Below are 19900 nucleotides of genomic sequence, written 5' to 3'. Positions count from 1 at the left end.
TATAGCAGTATTTGACGCGATTTCATACTATCTTCTTATTGCACCATATAGATCATGATCGTGACATACTTGGCTATCATACACTTCCGTCGTTGGAGGCATAACAAGACAGGCAGTGATAACGTGAAACAAATCATACAATGGTAATCATTGTTTGTATTTGTAAGTCCAATCAACAGACATGTCTTAAATAAATAGAACCCTCGGTGTGCTACTTCGGGACTCATTTGTGCGACCTTCTCCGGGCCCGCACATAGAGATTGCTTGGCTTGATGGTTTGGAACATGGAATCATATTCGATCGGATCATTGCCTTCTCTAAAAAATTCATACCGATACACGAGCATGGCGATGAAGACTTTCACCTCGCGAGCAACGAAGTTTGTCGCCACGCACATGCGAGGTCCCATCGCAAATGGGACATAGGCTCCGCGGTGTCGATTCTTGACTCTCTCGGTATCCCATCTATCTGTGGAAAATTGAGTCGGATTGTCCCATATGGCCGGATTGTTGTGAAGATGATGGATTTCTGAGATAACCACGCCGTCTTTAGGAACTCGATACCCTCCGGGAAGAATAACATCTTTGCGTGCCGTTCTAGCGGGTTGGAAAGATGTAGTATGACGTCGCTGGGTTTCCTTGACGAACTTATCCAGATAGGATAGGTTTCCTATAAATTCGCCAGTCATTTCCGAGGTCTCCGTCATGTTATTGTCGATTAGCTCTTGCAAGAGCTTTTCCTGGACCCCTGAATACGTTACCAGACCGTAGATCAGCCAGGAAAGTAGAGAACTCGTCGTTACAAATCCTACCGTCAGTGCCACAATGAGCGCTGGGTTTCGGCTTTCATCGCTCAACTTGTTGCCTTTGCTATCTCTAGCACGGACAAGGTAGTCTGTGGGAGCTTATTAGACAGATAGTATGCAGTTCTAGCAAAGCTTAAATACCTGCTAAACTCTGAGTTTTCAAGCCCGCCTCCTGGATGGAGACATGCCCTTCCCCAATGGGAGCCTTCTTTACAGACCCCTCGACCAGAGACCCCACTAAATGCCACGTATCTCGCAGCCGTTTTGGATCACCGGAAGGTAACCATGTATACCAATCTCCCCATGATGTGACTTTATTGTTCAACCCTAAAAGCTTGACAATAGCCTTAGGGATATCATGAATGGGAGAATCGACCCTTTCAAAGTGCCTAAAATCAGCCCCAATGATAAGCTCCCCCACAAGCTGCGACGATAGTTTCAGCATGAAGCTATACGCATTCCATGCTTTGTTCGCCTGATCCATCTCGTCGGATATCGGAAAGGAATGCCGTACAACCTCTTCCATGCGAGGGGTATAGGCTGCGATTGCCTTAGGACTAAATGCGGGTACAATGAACTTATGTCCCTCTTTCCATTCCTTGGTGGCCGTGTTGGTGAGAAAGATTCCTGCGTGCGCGCTTTTCACCCCGTATAAAGGATGCGCGTGATTGATGTCTTTAGTGAAGAACTCAGTTTCGGCGAACGCATGGGCAGTTAGGACTGGGTCATTAGTGTGGTAAACTACCCGACCCATGACTGTTGTCTGGAAGATCGGCCCGTAAAGTTCGAAAAGACGTTGATGATTGCCAATATGGTCGGGGTATACCTCACAGTGACTCCCGAGTAGAGAAAGCCCCTTGGGTCCCGGAACATCATGGACTGTTTCGCCATCCACTAATATACCTATTGGCTGATTTACTGCGAGAATGTCTTCCGTGGAGCTAAGGTCCTCCCCATCGAGATGAAACGATATCCCTTGAGAAAGCTTGATTAGTGACATCAATTACTGTCTTGGGGCGCCGTCTCATTTGCATACCCTTTGGCTCTATAATTGCGAATTGGGATGCGACCTTCTCCCGTATGGCATGTATGTCAAGCTTGCTTCCCACTTCGATCATGCATACAGCCGAGTCGTATTGTCCGCGGAGATAGAATTGCTTTTCTGCCATTGCGTGGTTATCAAAGACTGGGGATTCGGGGAGTCCGGCAATCTATGATTTGGACTGCCATCAAATACTATTCGTCGCAGCCATTCTGTATATATGTATGCAATATCGGTCAATTCCCGATGATGCTCCATCGCTTATCTTGGACCCGGAGCGGATTATGAGAACACATGAATTGTGTGGCAGAATCGGCTAAAGTGGCGGCATTCATCTATTCAGATTACTGTAGAAGCCATGTTGATAAGCAAAAGATGAATGTCTTGGACTGTAGACTCGGGATTGTACGGGTCGAATCGTAGCTGACATGTGGAGGGCGAAGGATCAGATCGCACAATCTGACCTTCCTTAGCAGATGACACCAAGCCGCGATATGGTCAGATTAATGGAGGGAATGGAATCCTTTGGCTCTAGTACTTACAATCGAGGAGCGTCAGACTAACAAAGGCCATTCGAAACCAAAGATACCAGTTCGGCTTTCGATACTAACCATGTCTGAAATCTGCCACAGTGTAACTCCTTCCTTTGAAAAGATTGGAACATAGCTATACTCGACAGGCTCTATAACCATAGGTTATGGGTGAGCTGTTGAATAACTCTCTGAAGAAGGCATGGGAAATTCTCGTATAAAGCCCTTGGGCTTGCAAGGAAGGGACCCTTAGTGACCGGGGCGAAGGATCCTTACTAGCTTCAGCTACTGCATGCAAGCTGGCACCACAGGCTTGGTTATATTAACTCGGTTCACATATACGGCAGTTGTACTGTATCACACAGATCAACAATCATGTAGACTCGAGAGGGGACAAGGGGCAAATAGGACCAGAACATATTATAATCTGCTCTCGTCACTTGCATTGTATAACGTCTACAATTTGTCAACCTGCAATATATGACAGGCATTCTATATCTACCAGATTCAACATGCAATCCTATTCATCCGCCGAAGTAAAGGAGCAGGGCGCAGTAAAATCACTAATCATCATACATGGAAAAGGTAAGCGTAAACATCTGTCTCCATTCCCCCATTCCACAGGAACCTTTCGAGCAAATAGAATACTAAGATAATCAATTTGCAAATATGCAGTCTACGATGTGAGCAGCTACTTAGATGAGCATCCCGGAGGGAAAGACCTTCTGCTGGATGTAATTGGCACCGATGCGACAGAGCATTTCGTTCAGGCGGGGCATTCCGACGAGGCACAAGATACCCTCTCTAGTCTCGCAGTTGGCAGAGTCAAAGATTACCAACACAGAAATGATCAAGAGACAAAGAGTGCTCTATTCCAAATGGACAACAATGCCGCAGCAACACCCTCTCAGGTATCGTCGCGCCTTGCAATGGCCGTCTCTGGTATGGCCTTCTTGGCCTTGTGCCTGCGGCTCGTGATTCGTCATGCCAATATCGGCAGTACTTGGATTGATATCCCACTAGTGGGGATACCACTATTTACTCTCAACGTGCCGCCTACATTGTTGGTTTTCTCCGTTATTGCTTAGATGGTTTCTCTTGGGGCCACTACCTACTGTGTGTCGAGAGTAATCTATGTCGAATTTGGGTACGGGAAATATCCAGAAGTGATCCCCTCGAGTCGGAGGTTCTAGTCGGGAATGATGCATGAATCTTGATTGGTATTGGGCTACAGATAGACAACTAGGCAATGGATTTAAGCTTTTTAAAACGCTTCGTCTCAGTCTTGGATCTTCGTAGAGATTCCTTCAGCGTGTAAATGCGGGAGGGCTTGGAAGCTCGCTGGAAGAGATGTAATAGGAAATCGATCGTATCCTTAGATAGATAAATAATAAACAGTCAATAATTCTTGTGGTGACCAGCAATTTGCATTCGGATGATCTCAAGAGCTTCGACTAGTGGGTTTCACGGTTTGCGGTGATCTGTCAAGTGGAGAGGGTGCTAACAGGAGACGGTCTGAGCACTTGCCGATCCACTTGCCGGTCCGCCGGCCGATCCTCAGATCGGAGGCCCTGATTATCAAGCAGTGATCGGTAACCGGGCACCTGCTTTACTGGGCGGCTCCAAAATAGGTCACGCATACATTCGATATTTCACTAACTATATACACTTTCCGTCAGCGCTGACGCTGTCTGCTCCTAGAATTAGGAATTCTAGATACTTTATAATCGCGTAATATGTGTGCTCTTCTTCCTCTAGACACTCTCCAGTTTATCAAACTGGCGGCTGTAACAACTACACCACAGTAACTTCGGTCTTTTCCTCCTTTTCCAGCCCTGTGGATCTGCCTTCTTCAATTTCAAAATGGAAAAAGGCCCTGATGACGAAGATCGTGGCCGCGAAACAATAATTCTCGGGCCCCAGCCGGTTGACTCCCCATTGTCCGATGCATCCCCAGCCCCTCTGGCATATACCTATCCGGAAGGAGGACGCAGAGCTTGGTTAGCAGTTGCGGGTGCCTGGTGTTGCAACTTTTGTTCCTTTGGCTGGACTAGCAGCATTGGCGTTTTCCAAGCCTATCATTCAGAGCACCAGCTCTCCTCATATTCATCTTCTGCGGTGTCTTGGATTCCTTCAGCTAATCTTTTTATGTTGATTGTCCTCGCTCCTGTGTTTGGAAAGATATTCGACAACTATGGGCCCCGTTACGCTGTGATATTAGGCGCCTGCGCTCACATTCTGGGCCTGGTGTTCCTAAGCTTGAGCACGGAATATTACCAAATGTTCCTCTCACAGAGTATTCTATCCGGAATTGGTGCCTGCTCGCTATTTTATTCTGGAATGAACGCAGTTAGTACGTACTTCAAACGAAGAAAGGCTCTCGCTATTGGTATTGTGGCTAGCGGCTCATCGCTGGGCGGCGTTATCCTACCGTATGTTCTTTTTGCTACACGTACCGCAAATTCCTTACTCATTGAGAGTTGTCAATCGCTAATACTGGTATTCTGCAGAACCATGTTCGACTACCTGATAGCCGATGGAGTGAGCTTCGGTTGGACAATTCGTGCTATCGCATTGACGTTTCTTATCCTCCTCTTGTTCGCTAGCATCGCCACCACCTCGAATCTCAAGCATCAGCCGACGCCAGTGTCTTTGCGGTCCTTCGTGCGCCCGTTTAGGGAGGTCAAATTCGTCCTGTTGGCATTAGCTGCCTAATTCACTTTCTGGGGTGTATTCATTCCCATCAACTACATCGTCGTCTATGCGGAGAGTCTGGGAATGTCATTAGTCTTCTCAAACTACCAGCTTATCGCACTAAATGCCGCGAGGTATATAACGAATCCCCCCCTGGGCTTGTAAACGGAAACGCTAATAACAGTGAACAGCGTTCTGGCTCGTGTCGGATGTGGTTTCATCGGAGACCGATATGGCTGCTTCAACACGATCATCGTCAACGTCGCAATTGTCATTGTTTCAATATTCGTGCTTTGGTTTATTGATACCCTTGGAACGACTATGGCATTCAGTATCGTATTTGGATGGGGGTCTGGCTCTTTTATCTCTTTACTTCCTGCCTGTATTGCGAAGATTTCAGACATCCGGGAGATAGGTGTCCGAGTGGGCATGATCTACTTCGTTTCGGCCTTTGCCTGTCTAACAGGTAACCCAATTGGTGGTGCTTTGATTCAAGGAACCAACTATCGGTGGATGCAAGTCTTTGCGGTACTCGTGATCTTCGTGGGCATTGCATTCTTCGTTGCTCGGCGAATGGCACAAAGTCGTACGTTGATGAAGGTTGTGTGAGCAATCATGATTCGGTACTATTTGGGAGAATAGGATCACAGCAGTTACACTGCAAGGCAGGAAAATGGGGGAGAAAGGGGATTATAGACGGCATAGAATGTATGCCAGGTAGTAGGTACCTCTATGTAATATAGTACTTGCTGACATATAGTTACTAAGACATCATTAGTGATTTCTTTCCATTTCGCACAAGGGTCAGCTATGTTGAGGCGCGTGATTACTAGCAAAGCAACGAAACAGCGAAAGCAAGCAAACGAACGCGCAAAAAATGCAGCAAAAGTGTGAGTTGAATTAGTAGCTATCTAGGTGATCTAGTAAACAAAGCGAGAGGTCGTTTGTGGGCGGCCTGAGCGCCTGGCACGTGACTTCGCCTACTCCAGCAGATGCCTCGACAAGCTATAACAATCCGAGGCATACCAAACAACTAATAACCAACGATCTATCACTTTTATATGCCTCAAAGCGACCCTGAGAGCCCCTTCCCCTCTGGGTATATACTATATTTTCCTTGTCATAAGTAGTCAAGTAACCCACCTGTACTCGATTTCAAAGTAGGCCAAAATCCGGAACGGAACGGCCGGCATCACTATCCGAAAGATTGAGTAAGGCTATTATGATTCCGCACTAGATTTTCACAGGCATTCGGTATTCTCTCTGGTTTACAAAACGAGTGAGTTCTAGATTCATAATGGCAAGCTTCTAAACAGGTGGAATGATGTAACCTTGCTCCCTTGTGACCAATTATCACGGTTACTCGGCTGTAGCACCGAGTCCGGTAGCCCACACACGACGGGTTTAGGAGATAAGTGCGGAGATATCAGACCGGAACTGAAACCACGCTTCAAAAAATTCGAGTTGCTTATTCAATGATAAGCATGTACGTAATCTGCTACTAAATGGAATTCTATTCAATCGGGTATACACGTTTGGAAATAGTACTGCCACGGGAAATGATGACGTAACTGATAGTGGGAATAATTATGATTATAATGTCTGATAGTATGGTGAGTCTGGGATGAGTAGATCGAGAAAGCTGCTTCAGATATTGGATCGCTGATTCAGCGTTAAGGCGGACTGATTAGTCTGATACTTGATCCGTGATGGGACTAGAGTACCGGACTTCTTCGAACCAAACATATTTAGTAAACCCGCCGGGTGTGGGACCCGAACAAAGGTCAGTCGACCCAATACACGCCATTAGGCCACCAGTTGAACAGGGATGGACTCGACGTGTCATTTGTAATCGTATATAAATGAGCGTCTCACTCATATATAGAATCTCACCATAATTCCCAGTTTCCCTCTCTAAAAACAGGACATTGATATCCCCTTTCGCCACTATGACCGACTCAAAGATTGTATTCATCACGGGTGCCAACACCGGCATCGGGTATGAAACTGTCAGGGCATTACTGCAATCTGATAGAAGATATCTGATCCTCCTTGGTTCTCGTTCTTTAGCTAAGGGCAAGGCTGCAATCGAGACCTTGAAGACGGAAGTTCCGGACAGCACCAGCACCGTTCACCCAATTGTGATTGACGTTGTGAGCGATAATTCAATCGAAGCAGCTTTTGCAGGAGTTGAAGCAAGGTGGGGACGGGTTGATACTCTCATCAACAATGCCGGTAGGTAGCCAGACACCTTCTCTCATCCGCTCAGTTCAGTCCATCATCGCCATTCTAGGAAGCTGAGAGACTTTCATCTACTAGGGGCAGAGTTCAGCTGGGAGTTCAAGGCCGGCAAACTCACTCGACGAGAACTCATGAACAAGACTTTCGACGTCAACGTCTCGGGCGCCTACATCGTGACTGAGACATTCATGCCGTTGCTGTTGAGGTCGAGTGATGCACGCATAATATTCATCTCTAGTGGACAAGCCAGTTTGACAGCATTCAGTAACGAGACGATGCGTCTTCCTCCACTGCCAGCCGCTGGTTGGCCCAAAGAGATGGCACATGATGCGACAGCATATCGCTCGGCCAAATCTGCACTTAACATGATGATGTTGAACATTTCTCGCATGCTGAGGAATGATAAGGTGAAAGTTTGGGGTGTATCCCCAGGGCTTCTGAAGACAGGGTTAGGAAACATGGACCGTGCAATGGTGGAGAAGATGGGAGCCAAAGATCCTAGTGTTGGTGGCATTTTCATTAAGGATGTAGTCGAAGGAGTGAAAGATGAAGATGTTGAGAAGGTTGTTCATGCGGAAGGACATGTTCAGGACTGGTAAATGGGGACAGCTTGTTGCATGTGTATTGTTCGAACAACATAATGGATTCCAGTGCCTCCTCAGTATACCCATACTCATAGCTACAGTCGAAAATTCTGAAAAGAAGGGCAGAAGGATTTCGATGATTATCACGACCGCTGGGTTCTGATTTACTGAGTTGAAAAATGGCCTTTGACAGTAACTATAAATGGAAATATAAGCGATATGGGGTAGTTTTACCATTCCGGTTTCAGGCAGTTGAGGGACTTTTAGTACACATGGGGCGAATCTGGATTTCTGTTCAGCCTGAGCTTTTCCGTACTCATTAACTGAACCTTTTTCTTCCGTCAACGATGCTACGCATAGTGGAAGTAGGCGTAACTGGCCTTGTAGTAAGATCTCCCAAAGAATACCCCTATCCGTACTGTGCACACTCAAACTGGATGACCAGGGATCTCACATCCTGACTACTCTCCTTGCACAACCCTCCATCTCAACAGTCCACGCCTACACCCGCAAAGACATACCAGCAGCAAACCCCAAACTCACAGCCATCCATAACAAGGATTCAACCACATGGTCTTCACTATTCCCCAACAACACACACATATTTTTCTCAGCGCTAGGGACAACGCTTGCCCAAGCCGGAAGCTTGGAAAACCAACGAAAAATCGACCTCAACCTTAACTTGGAACTAGCTCAAGCTGCAAAGAACGCAGGAGTGGAAACATATGTCCTCATCTCATCAGGCCAGCCTAATGTGAATAGCCGACTAGCATTTCTGCGTATGAAAGGCGAGCTAGTTGAAGCAGTCAAGAACTTGGGTTTCAAGCATACTATTATCTTACATCCTGGCCTCATTGTGGGCGACAGGCGGGATAGTCGACCAATGGAGGCTGTTGTCAGGGGGATTGCGAGTTACCTGGGGAAGTTCCAAAATGGAGCTCTCATGCACCCTTGGGCACAGCATGCTGAAATAATCGCGGGAGTGGCTGTGAGTGCAGGGTTGCAGGCTGCGGTTGGTAAGAGGGAACCAGGGGTGTGGGCTTTGCAGCAAGCGGACATTGTTCGGCTGGGATTTACGGAATGGAATGAACCAGTTGAGCGTGGAGAGGGGCAGATCAGTGCTTGAAATCTCGGTAGATTGAGGTGTAGCATGCAGATTTCATCCATCAACTTTGGTGCGTCTCTCTGTGGCATTGAGTGTGCGTAATTGAGCACTCGATGCGACTTTACTTCTTCGCCGACCTCCTCCATACGCCGAGACGTGGTTTCAGATTCCACAAAATGTCTTTGTATTACTACGGGCCTGTGAGTAAATGTGAAATCCTCACGAGCCTATGAGAAGCAAATTCAATACGCATTGACTGTCATCTACCGAGCCCACTAGTTGACACTCAATCACCGGCTATAAAGCAACTCCGTGATCCGAAGAAATACGTGTGGATCGCGGTGAAAGTTTGGTCGATCTTACTCGATCGTCGGTGTAGCGCTGATTCATTGGACCCACTTACTTGGTTCTTCCCACTAATTCGATTGGCCTGCAAACTTGTAGATCGAATACGCTGAATCATTACCCAGTCCACCCAACCTAGGACACAGGGGTAGCCCTCTATTTAGATCTAAAAGGTGTCTTAATAGTTTCGGAAGGGTCTGCCTTAAATCCGAACTCGATTCAACCCATTTGCCATCCGGTATCCCGACGTCCCGAGAAACCCGACCCGGGGTAACGGACTTTGTGTCCGTTACCTTCTCGTTACATATAAGTATTCCTCTAAATGAAAGCAAATGGTCATCTCTATCACCACGAATACTAGTACCAATTTATCAATATTATCAAGCAAATCCGCTTCTTTCGCATCATACCCCAGATTTCCTAACCTACCATGTCTAGCACAACCACCTCTTCCTCAAGAAGAATCATCCTAGGTCTCATGACCCTAGGCCCCGACGCCACCACTGCGCGCGCATCACCTCACTCGACGGATTGGTATCATGAACTCTACACTGCCCATCTCTACGACGTCGGCCGCCAGAAAGCATAAACACACGAAGCGCAATGGAAAGAACGCGGTCTCTCAATGGCTTCCCAATGGTACCCCGTCGGACATGGCATGCACCATCCTAATATCCTAGAGGCAGAATTGGATGAATCCCTAATTGGGCTAGGAACAGACTGTCTTGACATCTCAACCTTCACGGGCCGGATCACAGCAGAAACGCCCCAAGCTGCAGATAAGCTGTACCGCACGGGCAAGCTCAGCAACTCGGGCTTAGCAATTTTTAGTTTGTGCGGAACCGTCAATACAGTAAGTGAGATGGATCATTGAATAAGGACTATAGATGAATTCCAGACCCAGACAGTGTCCTCCCATATTCTAATTCCTCAAGGACAACTTGCACATCAGCGCAGGCTTCTCCCACAAAGTGAAAGTCTTCTGATTCGACCATTGGCGACTATCCTCGCAAAGCTCCAGATCAAAGTTCCACAACAGACGAGTAATAATGACTCGCATTTCCGCAAAAGCCAGATTCCTTCCGATGCAGTTCCTCGGCCCAGTAGAGAATGGTTGGAGCACTTCTCTGTTATCAGAGTAGAATGGTGAAGATGGGTCTGTTTTGGCTTCTGGTAGCCACCGCTCGGGAAGATAACATTCAGGTGCATGAAAGTTACTGGCTGACTTGTAAGCAGCGAGCGGATGCACGTAGACTCTGGTCTATATGCGAGAAGATATTAGTATTCCGTATTCATTGTGGATGTGTCCTTCCAAGGTTATCCTAGTTTACTCACGCCAGAAAGGATTTCATAGCCCGAGATGAGTGTCGGCTCGATAGTCATGCGGGTGAGCCCAGTCGGAACCGGAGGATACAAGCGAAACGCTTCATCGATGCAGGCTTGCAAATAAGGAAGCTTCGCAGCCACGAGGCTGGCGGTAATATCGGTCTCGGACTTCATGGTGGAACGAACTTCGGTGGTCACTTTTTCAAGCGCGTCGGGGGTCTTTAGCAGCCAGTATGTGATGCCGCAAAGCAGTGTGGCAGTTGTCTCACTGCCAGCAATGATAAGCACATTCGCATTGGCCACGATCTCTTCGTGAGTTAGGTCATCTTTTGTGTCGTGATTTCGCAACATCGAATCCATAAAGTCTCCGCGGTCATACTTCGATGCATTGTCGAGTCTCTTCTGGACAGTTATTCTAGTGTGTGCCTGTTGGCGCTTTCGTGCATTCAGGAGTGATTTTGGCATAACGAGAGCTAGCAACTTGAAGATTGTGGGGTATGCATCCCTTAACTTGATGAACGGTAAGAGCTTAATAAACTGGAAGACCGTTGCAACCCAATAGTGATACTGAGAGCTTTCAAGACCGCCAAAGGGTTCTCCGAAAGCCAGATCACCAATAATGTCGAAGGTGGTCAGATTGTACCACTTGACCATATCAGCTGGGAGCTGTGACTCTGCGATACCCCTTAACCTGGTAATTAATTTGTCGACGTAGCTATTTATGAGAGGCTCCTGGGCCTGTAAGCCCTTGGAGGAAAAGGCGTGTGATAGCGCTTTGCGGAAGCGACTGTGGTCTGCTGTGTTGGAGCTAATTATGTCCTTCGGGTTGGCCGCGGAGCTGGTTACTTTGGGTAGTTCACGGTGGCCATGTCCGTAGATCTTGTTCCACGCTTCTGTGGTGATGAAAGAGACTTCGTTGTGGGTGACGCGTACCACAGGGCCATACTCTTCATGAAAGCGATGTATGTCAGCATCTAATCGCCCTCGGACTGCTGAAACGTGTCGGAAGAGTGGTAGGATGATCCATGATTTAGGTCCAGGAATGTGTCGCAAGGGATGGAGATATAGAGTGTGTATTATGCTAAGTAGCGAGTAAAGGAGATATATGCAAGGGGCGATAGCTAGTGTAAGAGGGTCCAACATGATGCTGGTGGTGGTGTAGTCAACGATTGATGATCAGGTTCGATACTGAGGTGTAAGATAGGTTCCTACGATATTAATATAAGTCCCCCTTCCCCGCATCATGCCGGTGGACTCAGCCTCAAACCTAGCTACCGACTGCAGATAAGCAGTTGACCAGTTAACTTATGGAGAGGATAAGCGACGCTGAATCAGCACACCACATTTACCCGTCAACTGCGACCAACCGGAGATGGACACACGGCAGCCTCAGAAATTAGGTTGAAGGTGTCAGACAAGCTAGATAAACAACTCAGTCGGACAGCTCACAGAGGAGCTCATTCAGTACCAAGATTTCTCTAACCACAGGCACGAAATTCGAACTCGCCGAGTGGGATGACGAAGGAAGACATGCATCTTGGGAAAGATACCGACAGCGCTTACGCATCAGCCCGATGGACCAATTTATTTATCCGAGCAGACCTGTCATACAAGCTGCAGGAGATGGAGATCACAGACCACATCCCAATCAGGCGCGAACAACGATCCCGTTTCTCGTAAGCACTAGTGAGGCTTCTACGCATGAAGCACCGGGGAATATTCGGGCACCCCCCATTCAACCGCAAGACGCGGAATGCCTCGCAGTTGGTTGGTTAGCATATAACTACAGCAAATGGCGCGTGTTTCCGAGTCCCGCGACGTTTACGTGTCTCGCAAGCTTCCAGCACCCAACTATGGCTCAACTGCAGCATGGCCATCCCGTCGGTCTTGATTTTATTCCCTGGCCGCAGCTGCGTTCGCATCCAGGTCAGAGCTGGCACAAATATGATTATATGAAATTGACACGTTATTTGAGCTGCTGCATGAAAGTGCGGTAGCCTTTGGGGGGGGGGATCTTGCGCGTGATGAGCGCGATGACTTGCAAATCTGTCAGGGATTCCTTAGGTTTTCACCAAGGAAACTGGATGGGGTTTGACATCAGAGTTCATGGCAAAGTATCCGGAGCTACTGGAGGGCATGGATGTTGAAGCTGTGCGGTTCCAAATTGCGGTGGGACAGCCCTGCTGATCACCGCCCCTTGGGGTATAAGATGCAGAGACAACTCATAAGGACGCCTGTCAGGCCATAATAATACCCATTCATCGAGTCGCCAACATGATCTCTGGCATAATAGGAATGTGACCCTTTCAATATATAACATTCCCCGTAGCCCATACCACGGCATGTTTGATATACTTATTCGCCTCCAACATTTCTGCTATGACTGTGAACGAAAGGCTACTGGAACAGACTTGGCTCTCGAATAAGCCTAATACTACCTGAACTATCTGTGAAGGCTTAGGATATAGTACGACCGCTACCGGTTAGTAATCAACAATGGGGTTTGCCATACTGGAGTACGGGCGATGGTAGAATTCGGAAAACTTTTCCGTTCCGCCACATGGCTACGCGCGCAAAGAATGAGTATCATCCCGTCAATTTTTCAGGTTTATGATTTTCCTCTAAATTATCTCGTCTGCCTAATAGAATCATCCAGATTTAGAAGCATTCTAGAAAATTTCTCGATTTGTGAGTCATTACTGATGTCATTAGCGTCTGTCGGGCAAACATGATCATCGCCCTAACGATCTCAGCTACGCCCCGTGGCTGGGGATTTCTATATCTGAAACATCTTGCTTTATGCCACTTCCAGTGGTTTCCCGATGTATTTATTATCTCCTTCGGTGTTGAATCTGACTTCCATTGACCGCTCGGTTCTCATCTTTCTCCCTTCATTGGAATTTGTCTTTCAATGTTGACACATTACCGTCACGGATCCTCCGCTTGTCCTTAATCCTCATAAACTCCACCGCCAAGGCCAGCCAGATCAATACCCGCAGCTTCTCCACACACCGTAAATATCACCCAATACCCAGCGACAGCAAGTCAACGTTGTATGACCTACCCCCGAACCAGTAACAATGGGAGGCCTCCAGTTCCCACCCGGTATCGACGCAGACGATATGATCGGGCACGGAAAAAGCGGAATAGCAGCCCTAGACCCTATAACAAAGCACGTCATAAAATTCCCATACAACACAGACGAGGGAGGGGCTGAATGCGCTCACGAGAAGGAAATATATGAGCGCTTAGAGCGCTCACCACTCCCGAGACCATCATCCCTCCTAAAGTACTACGGCTCTACAGAGCACGGAATCCTCCTGGAACACGCAAAGCACGGTACGTTGCGGAAATACTCATACGGTTTCGATTACGGGATCCCACCCCCTATGATTCTCCGCTTTGCGAAGCAAGCAGCGGAGGCATTGCAGTTCATTCATGACAATGGGATAGTTCATGGTGATGTTGATTGTGTGAGCTTTTATGTGGACGAGTTACTGGATGTGAAGGTCGGTGATTTCACTCGATCAACCGACGCTACGCCACAGGCTGTGAAGCAGGATATTTCGGATTTCAGCACGGCGATTTATTATCTGGCAACCAGTCAGTATCCTTATCCAGGGATGACAGACAAGCAAATCGAGGAGCGATTTCAGAGGAAGGAGTTTCCGGATCTTACGGATGTGCAGTTGAAGGGAATTATTCATCCGTGCTGGGCGGGTCATTATGCGAGCTTTGAGGAGGTTTTGGTGGATGTGAAGGAGCATATTCGGCTTCTTTGAGGGTGTTAAATTTCTTTGCTGCTATTTTGGCGATAGCTTCATTTCGTTGTATGGGGTTTATAAATGCAGAATAGCGATCTTGCTGTTGTCAGGTACCCTAGAATATCTGTAAAAATACAAAGGTCTACATAAAATGCAGGTACAATCACGGGAGAGAACATAGAATAGACGTTGACATAGACGAGGTCACGAGGGGCCAATCTATGCATGACGTTTGGGCCTACTATCCCAGATATCAATCTGTGTCATGGAACAATGTCTCTGTTTGCTGCACAGTTCGAGGCCCTAGGATCTGGAAATATTGGCACCTATGATTCGTAAGAACGAACACATGCCACAGGCTCTGATAAAAATCTGCATGAGTCAGAATGTTGATGAAAATTCCTGATTATCGCTTTCTCCTGAGCATCTGAAACCCCATCAACGTAGTTCTGGGTATTCATTAAGTCACCAGCTAAACCGTTTTGTAGAAGACATATTTATGATGCTTAGGATAGTGCAGATCAAGGGGCTGGCCCGTGGACTAACGCGTGAAAGTGTCCAATATATAGTATTCTAGCCCTGCCGCATACTAATTTGTGAAGTCTCGCGTTATGCATATTTTACCTACGCGTAAATACATGGAAGACCAAACTTGGAGAGATGATTCAGTTTATTCTTGCGAGATTACCGCGTCGTAATAGCCTTTTGTGTTTGATTGGCATTAGTGCATGACTAGCATGTCCACTATCTCCGACGGCGCGTTCGGCAAGCAGCTGAACGGAGCGGAAGGCAGCCCTCGACATTAGTGCAGCATCGGGCGCAAAAATTGTTACCAACCAGGGATAAGATCCACAACCACTGAGTCGTATTAGCTCCATTATTGGTCACAATCAGAGGACAGAAAACGCATCACTTCGCGGCCCAAATATTTGTCGCTGTAGCTACCCCGCCTCGGAGCGTCTTCGTGAAAGCTCAAGGCTAAGAGATGAAGCCGGTCAAAATTAATGAAATCTGCACAATCAAACAACAGGCTGCTATAATATACTTATTTATTTCCTCGTGCGATAGAAGGGGCGACATGAAACAAAATCATGTAAGATTATTTTCCTCAATTCATTAAATATTCCTGATAACCCTCTGCGACATACTGATTACACAAAGGACGGTCTATACACCTGCCCAAAGAAGGGTGGCAACATCTGATGGATATTGAGCTCAAGATGAGTGCTTTTCTTGAGTGATGAGCTAGATGGCTAACAGCCATAATGTCTTGAGCAGTAGCATGCGATTGAGTGCTCTCTGGCTGGTTGGAACTAAGGTGTGGAAAGGGCATGATTGGCCATGTTGAATGCAAGTCAGCCGCACAGAAGACCACACTAAGGATCCACGAACAGGAACACGTCATAAATCGACAAGGGTATACGCGCTGAGATATCGTTCGTAGTGCTAGCTGAAAGAAGCAAAGGTGGCACCGCGTCTGTATTTAATTTCACCGCGATGGCTCTTTCCTCCCCAAACGTACCCTCATTCTTTCTCGCCTTTATCGTCTGCATTCCCGAAAAGTGCCTCAAATGGGTCAACCCAAGTGGCTCGTGTGTCTCAAATCACGATTCAGTGGGAAAGGCAAAAGCAAAAACAAAGGATCGCTGGGAAATGACACCTCTCAAGCATCAGCATCAACTCCCCTCGTGGAGTCTTATCAGTCCCTCGGCGAAGCCACAAAGGAAGTGAGGAGCTCACAGTCTAATCGCTATAGCTCCGAATATGGACCGAGTGAAATCAAGTCAAAGGAGCAGACGAATCCTATATCCCCCGTTGTTGATGGACAGGAGATACCAGATGTAGGAGACATTTGGGAAGAGGCATACGGTCGCATTCGCAATAACAAGGTCTTGGAGAAACTTGTGATTGAATATGAGAATATAGTCCGCTCAAAACTCCCGTCGGCCACAACGGACCCTGACTGCGGCGTTGTCGACAACAATCCGATGCCCCTTACGCGTCAACTAGCCGTTCTAGACGACAAGAGTCGCCAGAAATTGATGGATGAATTGGTCAAGGAAAGCAGCAATAATGCAGCAGATATCAAAGCATTCAATACCTTCTCGAAAGTATTCAACTCGACCAAGGATGGAATATCGAGCATGCTGGCTGTTTACCCACCTGCCTCTATTGCCTGGACAGGGGTCTGTTTAGTATTGACTCCGGTAGGTTAATCTGGATCATCGATATCGCTCCAAACATGAGGACTGAGAGAACAAAGCTTGTCAAATACAGTGATCAAGTTAATGCGAGCCATAATGGCCTCCTGTATATTATCGCGAAGCTTCCATGGTATGCGCACTTGGTCGAGCTTCTGAGATCTGAAATATGGCAGTCTCCCCAGCAGTTCCGGCAGTCCAAGGCCCCTCTCAAAGAGGCAATCATAGAGCTATACAGGCTCATCATTGAATTTCAGATCTTGACTCTGCAAGAATGCCATCACAAGTTCAGAACTCTTTCCAAGACCTTCGTGGGGCTGGGCTCATCCGCGGAGGATAGACTGACTCAGATCAAAGAAGCTGAGAGCGAGGTGCAGACGTATATGGAAATCGATTTCAGGACACAAGTGCTGGACACACTCAAAGGCATCAAATCAACTTCAGCCCAAATGAAGACCGGCTTGGCATCAGAACTCAACAGGCAGTTTGCGTTGAGGCAACAGTCAAAGCTAATCACAAAGTTTAGGCTAGACGAAGCCCATCTGGATATTGATCAGTATCAAGCCTACTATGAGGATATCAGCAATCCTTCAAGTGGAACAACCGAAGGCTTCCGTGAGCACAGAATATATCAAGAATGGGAATCCGGATCAACTCGTTCTCTGCTTGTGGTGGCCAACCCTGGTACTGGAAAGTCGGTGCTGACCAAATCTCTTCATGAGTCACTTTCAAGACCAGGTGGACCTGCGGTTTGTTCATTCTTCTTCAAGGACCGCGGTGGTCAGCAAAATAACATGAACGTCGCTCTCTGCCACATTATGTATCAATTGTTCCAGAATCGTCCGGACTGGATTGTCCACGTGGTGGATGATATTCAGAACAAGGACCCGGGTGACATACGATCAAACTTCCGTTTTCTATGGGAGCTTCTTCATAAGGTCCTCGTTAAAGTTGAACCGGATAGCATTGTTCTTCTGCTTGACGCCTTGGATGAAAGTGAGCCTGGCTCAAGGGAAAAGTTTATTCAGCACTTGCACGGTTTCGATAGCCCAGCTCTGAAGCTCTTCTGCACTGCCCGTCCACTGAGCGACATCATTGACGACTTTCACCCCGTGATGGATTTTATTTTGGACCTCGATCAAGATGCGCAATGTCGGGAGTTTCTTTCAAGGGATATTCAATGTGTTGCGAGTCAACGTCTGGAGAGGTTCATGCAGAAACGGAAGATCGAAAATGAGTCTGTTTGTTTACAGCTCCGAGAAATGCTCAGAAAGCGCGTTGAAGGAGATCGGACATATCTATTTGTCAAATTGCTTTTCGATGTTTTGGATAAGAAGAAGTTGAGTATGACAAGATCGCTGAGGGCATGGGTCAAAGAATTCGAGAATATTCCAGAGACAGTCTTTGACGCGTATACCGAGCTACTGGACGCAATAGATGAAGCAGATCGTGAAGCGGTGAAAGCTATGTTGAAGATTGTCTTGGCCGCACAGAGACCTTTGACCGTTCAGGAAATGGAAATTGCCTTGAAGGTTGGTATGGATGACGAGGCCTTTGAGCGTGGAGACGAGTTCAACCCACTTCTATTCAAAGCGACCATGTTGGAACGATGTCATTTCTTGCTGGTGACATACAATGACCGTATCTACTTTATTCACCAAACTGTTAAGGACTATCTTCTATCGGAACAAGAAAGCCAAGTGAAACCGAAGAAGGACACAAGACCCACCTGGCTACAATCGATCACCACCGTTTCCTGCCATGAAACCATACTCAACAGTTGCATGCGCTATATTTCCGCCCCATTCAATCAACGACCGGAGATAATCCCTGTTGAAGACTTCTTCTATCTTCCTCTATATGAGCAGCTTGAGCATCAACAATGGTATTGGGACACGTTTCCGTTTGGGGAATATGCGTTTTGCCAGTGGCTTGTTCATCTGCATGAAATAAGAACTAAAGAGGGGAAAGGTCCAGAAACTCTTATTGAAATGCTCCCAAGACTCCAGGAGAAATATTATAAATTATCCTTCGATGTCGTATTGCCAATGCTCTGTTGCTCTGGCTTTACGTCTGAAGCGGAGGCGAGGCTCTTCCAGAACGTGGTACAGCTAGGGAGTAGAAACATGACAGAGGCTCTCAACAACATGTCCCAAGGCCTAATCTTAAGGTCTACTAAATTCAACTCACATGCAGATCTTACTTGCGCGATAGAAATCACCGCCAGCGTTGTCGAGCAAACGCCAGAAGCAGATGCCAGGCTAGGTAGGATGCTTATTAACCTAAGCCGAGCACACATTCTCGAGCAAGACCATTATAATTACGAAAGCTCAGACTTGAACACTGGCTTAGAGGTCGCCGAGAGAGCGCTGCAAGTAACACCAATTGGCAGCATTGACCGAGCTAGAGCATTGCATGTGCACGCTAATTGGGCACACTGGAACGAGGACCTCGATCAGGCAATTGAAGATACTGAGAACGCCTTGACTCATACCCCTGACCTGAGTAAAGCAGATAAACAGCTATTTTATCACTCCTTGGCCATGTGGTTGGGATACCGATTTCAAAGGGCGGAGCAGCCCCAAGACGATGACTTACGCAGGGCTGTGGAATGTGCGCAGAGAGCTATACATGGCATGTCAAAGAAGAATCCAAGATACGCTAATGCGCTTCACACATTGACTTTTTGGTTGAAGGCGACTGCTTCAAAGTATCCTGACAAGCCAGAATATTTACGTCAGGCAATTGAGGTGGCTGAAGAGGCAAATGGACTTAGGCTACCCACTGAAGCCTCTAGTCATATGTATCTCCGTGAGCTGTCTGGATGTTTGCTCATGCGCTATGAGCGCGAGCGTAACATGAAGGATCTCGAAGATGCTCGTGAGCTTATAGAGGAGGGTTTGCAAACGACTATAGAAACATTTTCCTTGTATCGCGAATTCATCAATCTCATGGAAGTAGTGAACGAGTTTGAAGAGGAAGTACAAATGGGGAAAATATAGATATAAATTTCTCGAATCTCAATTCTTGAATGGTATATCGCATTTAAATTTTAAGTCGCTGCCACTAAGGTGTATGGAGTATTTATTTTGCTCTTCTTCTTCCGTTCATAGTTCTCATAAATTGCACTGATCCCTATACGAACTCTTTGCTTTAGTCGCAGCCGCTCTATAATGCGACTGCTTATGTGCATTAGCAGCCTAATGGTTCATCCACTTCTGACTCCCTTCAATCTATTGGCCTAGAACTCGCATGAGGCTACT

At 47.1% G+C, this 19900-nt stretch overlaps 10 protein-coding genes across 10 annotated transcripts; 8 read left to right on the top strand and 2 right to left on the bottom strand.

The window, feature by feature from the left end:
* Positions 1-223: 223 nt before the first annotated feature.
* On the bottom strand, positions 224-1974 carry BO87DRAFT_434635 (cytochrome P450; the record flags this gene model as incomplete). The annotated part of the gene is made up of 3 exons (XM_025627718.1): positions 224-894; positions 947-1780; positions 1842-1974. 3 exons carry the CDS (start codon positions 1972-1974, stop codon positions 224-226), a joined length of 1638 nt encoding a protein of 545 aa, XP_025480560.1.
* Positions 1975-3051: 1077 nt separating this feature from the next.
* On the top strand, positions 3052-3204 carry BO87DRAFT_267092 (cytochrome b5-like heme/steroid binding domain-containing protein; the record flags this gene model as incomplete). Its single annotated transcript, XM_025618890.1, has 1 exon — positions 3052-3204. A coding segment is annotated over one exon (153 nt), but the record flags the coding sequence as incomplete, so codon positions are not given.
* Positions 3205-4159: 955 nt separating this feature from the next.
* On the top strand, positions 4160-5913 carry BO87DRAFT_406146 (monocarboxylate transporter 4). The gene is made up of 4 exons (XM_025625974.1): positions 4160-4809; positions 4888-5073; positions 5149-5205; positions 5263-5913. Exons 1-4 carry the CDS (start codon positions 4241-4243, stop codon positions 5678-5680), a joined length of 1230 nt encoding a protein of 409 aa, XP_025480558.1. The 5' UTR covers positions 4160-4240; the 3' UTR covers positions 5681-5913.
* A 1062-nt stretch (positions 5914-6975) lies between these two features.
* Positions 6976-7963, top strand: BO87DRAFT_375881 (putative short chain dehydrogenase). The gene is made up of 2 exons (XM_025623152.1): positions 6976-7306; positions 7391-7963. Exons 1-2 carry the CDS (start codon positions 7021-7023, stop codon positions 7909-7911), a joined length of 807 nt encoding a protein of 268 aa, XP_025480557.1. The 5' UTR covers positions 6976-7020; the 3' UTR covers positions 7912-7963.
* Positions 7964-8243: 280 nt separating this feature from the next.
* BO87DRAFT_434624 (uncharacterized protein) lies at positions 8244-9072 on the top strand (the record flags this gene model as incomplete). The annotated part of the gene is made up of 2 exons (XM_025627717.1): positions 8244-8282; positions 8342-9072. 2 exons carry the CDS (start codon positions 8244-8246, stop codon positions 9020-9022), a joined length of 720 nt encoding a protein of 239 aa, XP_025480556.1. The 3' UTR covers positions 9023-9072.
* An 867-nt stretch (positions 9073-9939) lies between these two features.
* On the top strand, positions 9940-10529 carry BO87DRAFT_375880 (uncharacterized protein). The gene has a single exon (XM_025623151.1). The coding sequence runs from the start codon at positions 9972-9974 to the stop codon at positions 10218-10220; it is 249 nt and encodes an 82-aa protein (XP_025480555.1). The 5' UTR covers positions 9940-9971; the 3' UTR covers positions 10221-10529.
* On the bottom strand, positions 9940-11844 carry BO87DRAFT_332961 (cytochrome P450). The gene is made up of 2 exons (XM_025620390.1): positions 10682-11844; positions 9940-10607 (listed from the first exon to the last, which is right to left on the bottom strand). The coding sequence occupies exons 1-2, from the start codon at positions 11813-11815 to the stop codon at positions 10269-10271; spliced, it is 1473 nt and encodes a 490-aa protein (XP_025480554.1). The 5' UTR covers positions 11816-11844; the 3' UTR covers positions 9940-10268.
* A 319-nt stretch (positions 11845-12163) lies between these two features.
* BO87DRAFT_36861 (DUF3425 domain-containing protein) lies at positions 12164-12943 on the top strand. Its single transcript, XM_025621941.1, has one exon. It carries the CDS (start codon positions 12247-12249, stop codon positions 12667-12669), a length of 423 nt encoding a protein of 140 aa, XP_025480553.1. The 5' UTR covers positions 12164-12246; the 3' UTR covers positions 12670-12943.
* A 580-nt stretch (positions 12944-13523) lies between these two features.
* Positions 13524-14454, top strand: BO87DRAFT_458365 (uncharacterized protein; the record flags this gene model as incomplete). Its single annotated transcript, XM_025628870.1, has 1 exon — positions 13524-14454. Exon 1 carries the CDS (start codon positions 13753-13755, stop codon positions 14452-14454), a length of 702 nt encoding a protein of 233 aa, XP_025480552.1. The 5' UTR covers positions 13524-13752.
* Positions 14455-15521: 1067 nt separating this feature from the next.
* BO87DRAFT_415310 (uncharacterized protein) lies at positions 15522-19687 on the top strand. Its single transcript, XM_025626680.1, has 3 exons — positions 15522-15529; positions 15598-16643; positions 16700-19687. The coding sequence occupies exons 2-3, from the start codon at positions 16008-16010 to the stop codon at positions 19637-19639; spliced, it is 3576 nt and encodes a 1191-aa protein (XP_025480551.1). The 5' UTR covers positions 15522-15529; positions 15598-16007; the 3' UTR covers positions 19640-19687.
* Positions 19688-19900: the final 213 nt, after the last annotated feature.

This window comes from Aspergillus neoniger, assembly GCF_003184625.1.
Source record: "Aspergillus neoniger CBS 115656 unplaced genomic scaffold BO87scaffold_13, whole genome shotgun sequence".
In the NCBI taxonomy this organism is placed as follows: domain Eukaryota; kingdom Fungi; phylum Ascomycota; class Eurotiomycetes; order Eurotiales; family Aspergillaceae; genus Aspergillus; species Aspergillus neoniger.
Note: the sequence above shows the minus strand (reverse complement) of the source record. Positions and strands in the feature narration are given on the sequence as shown.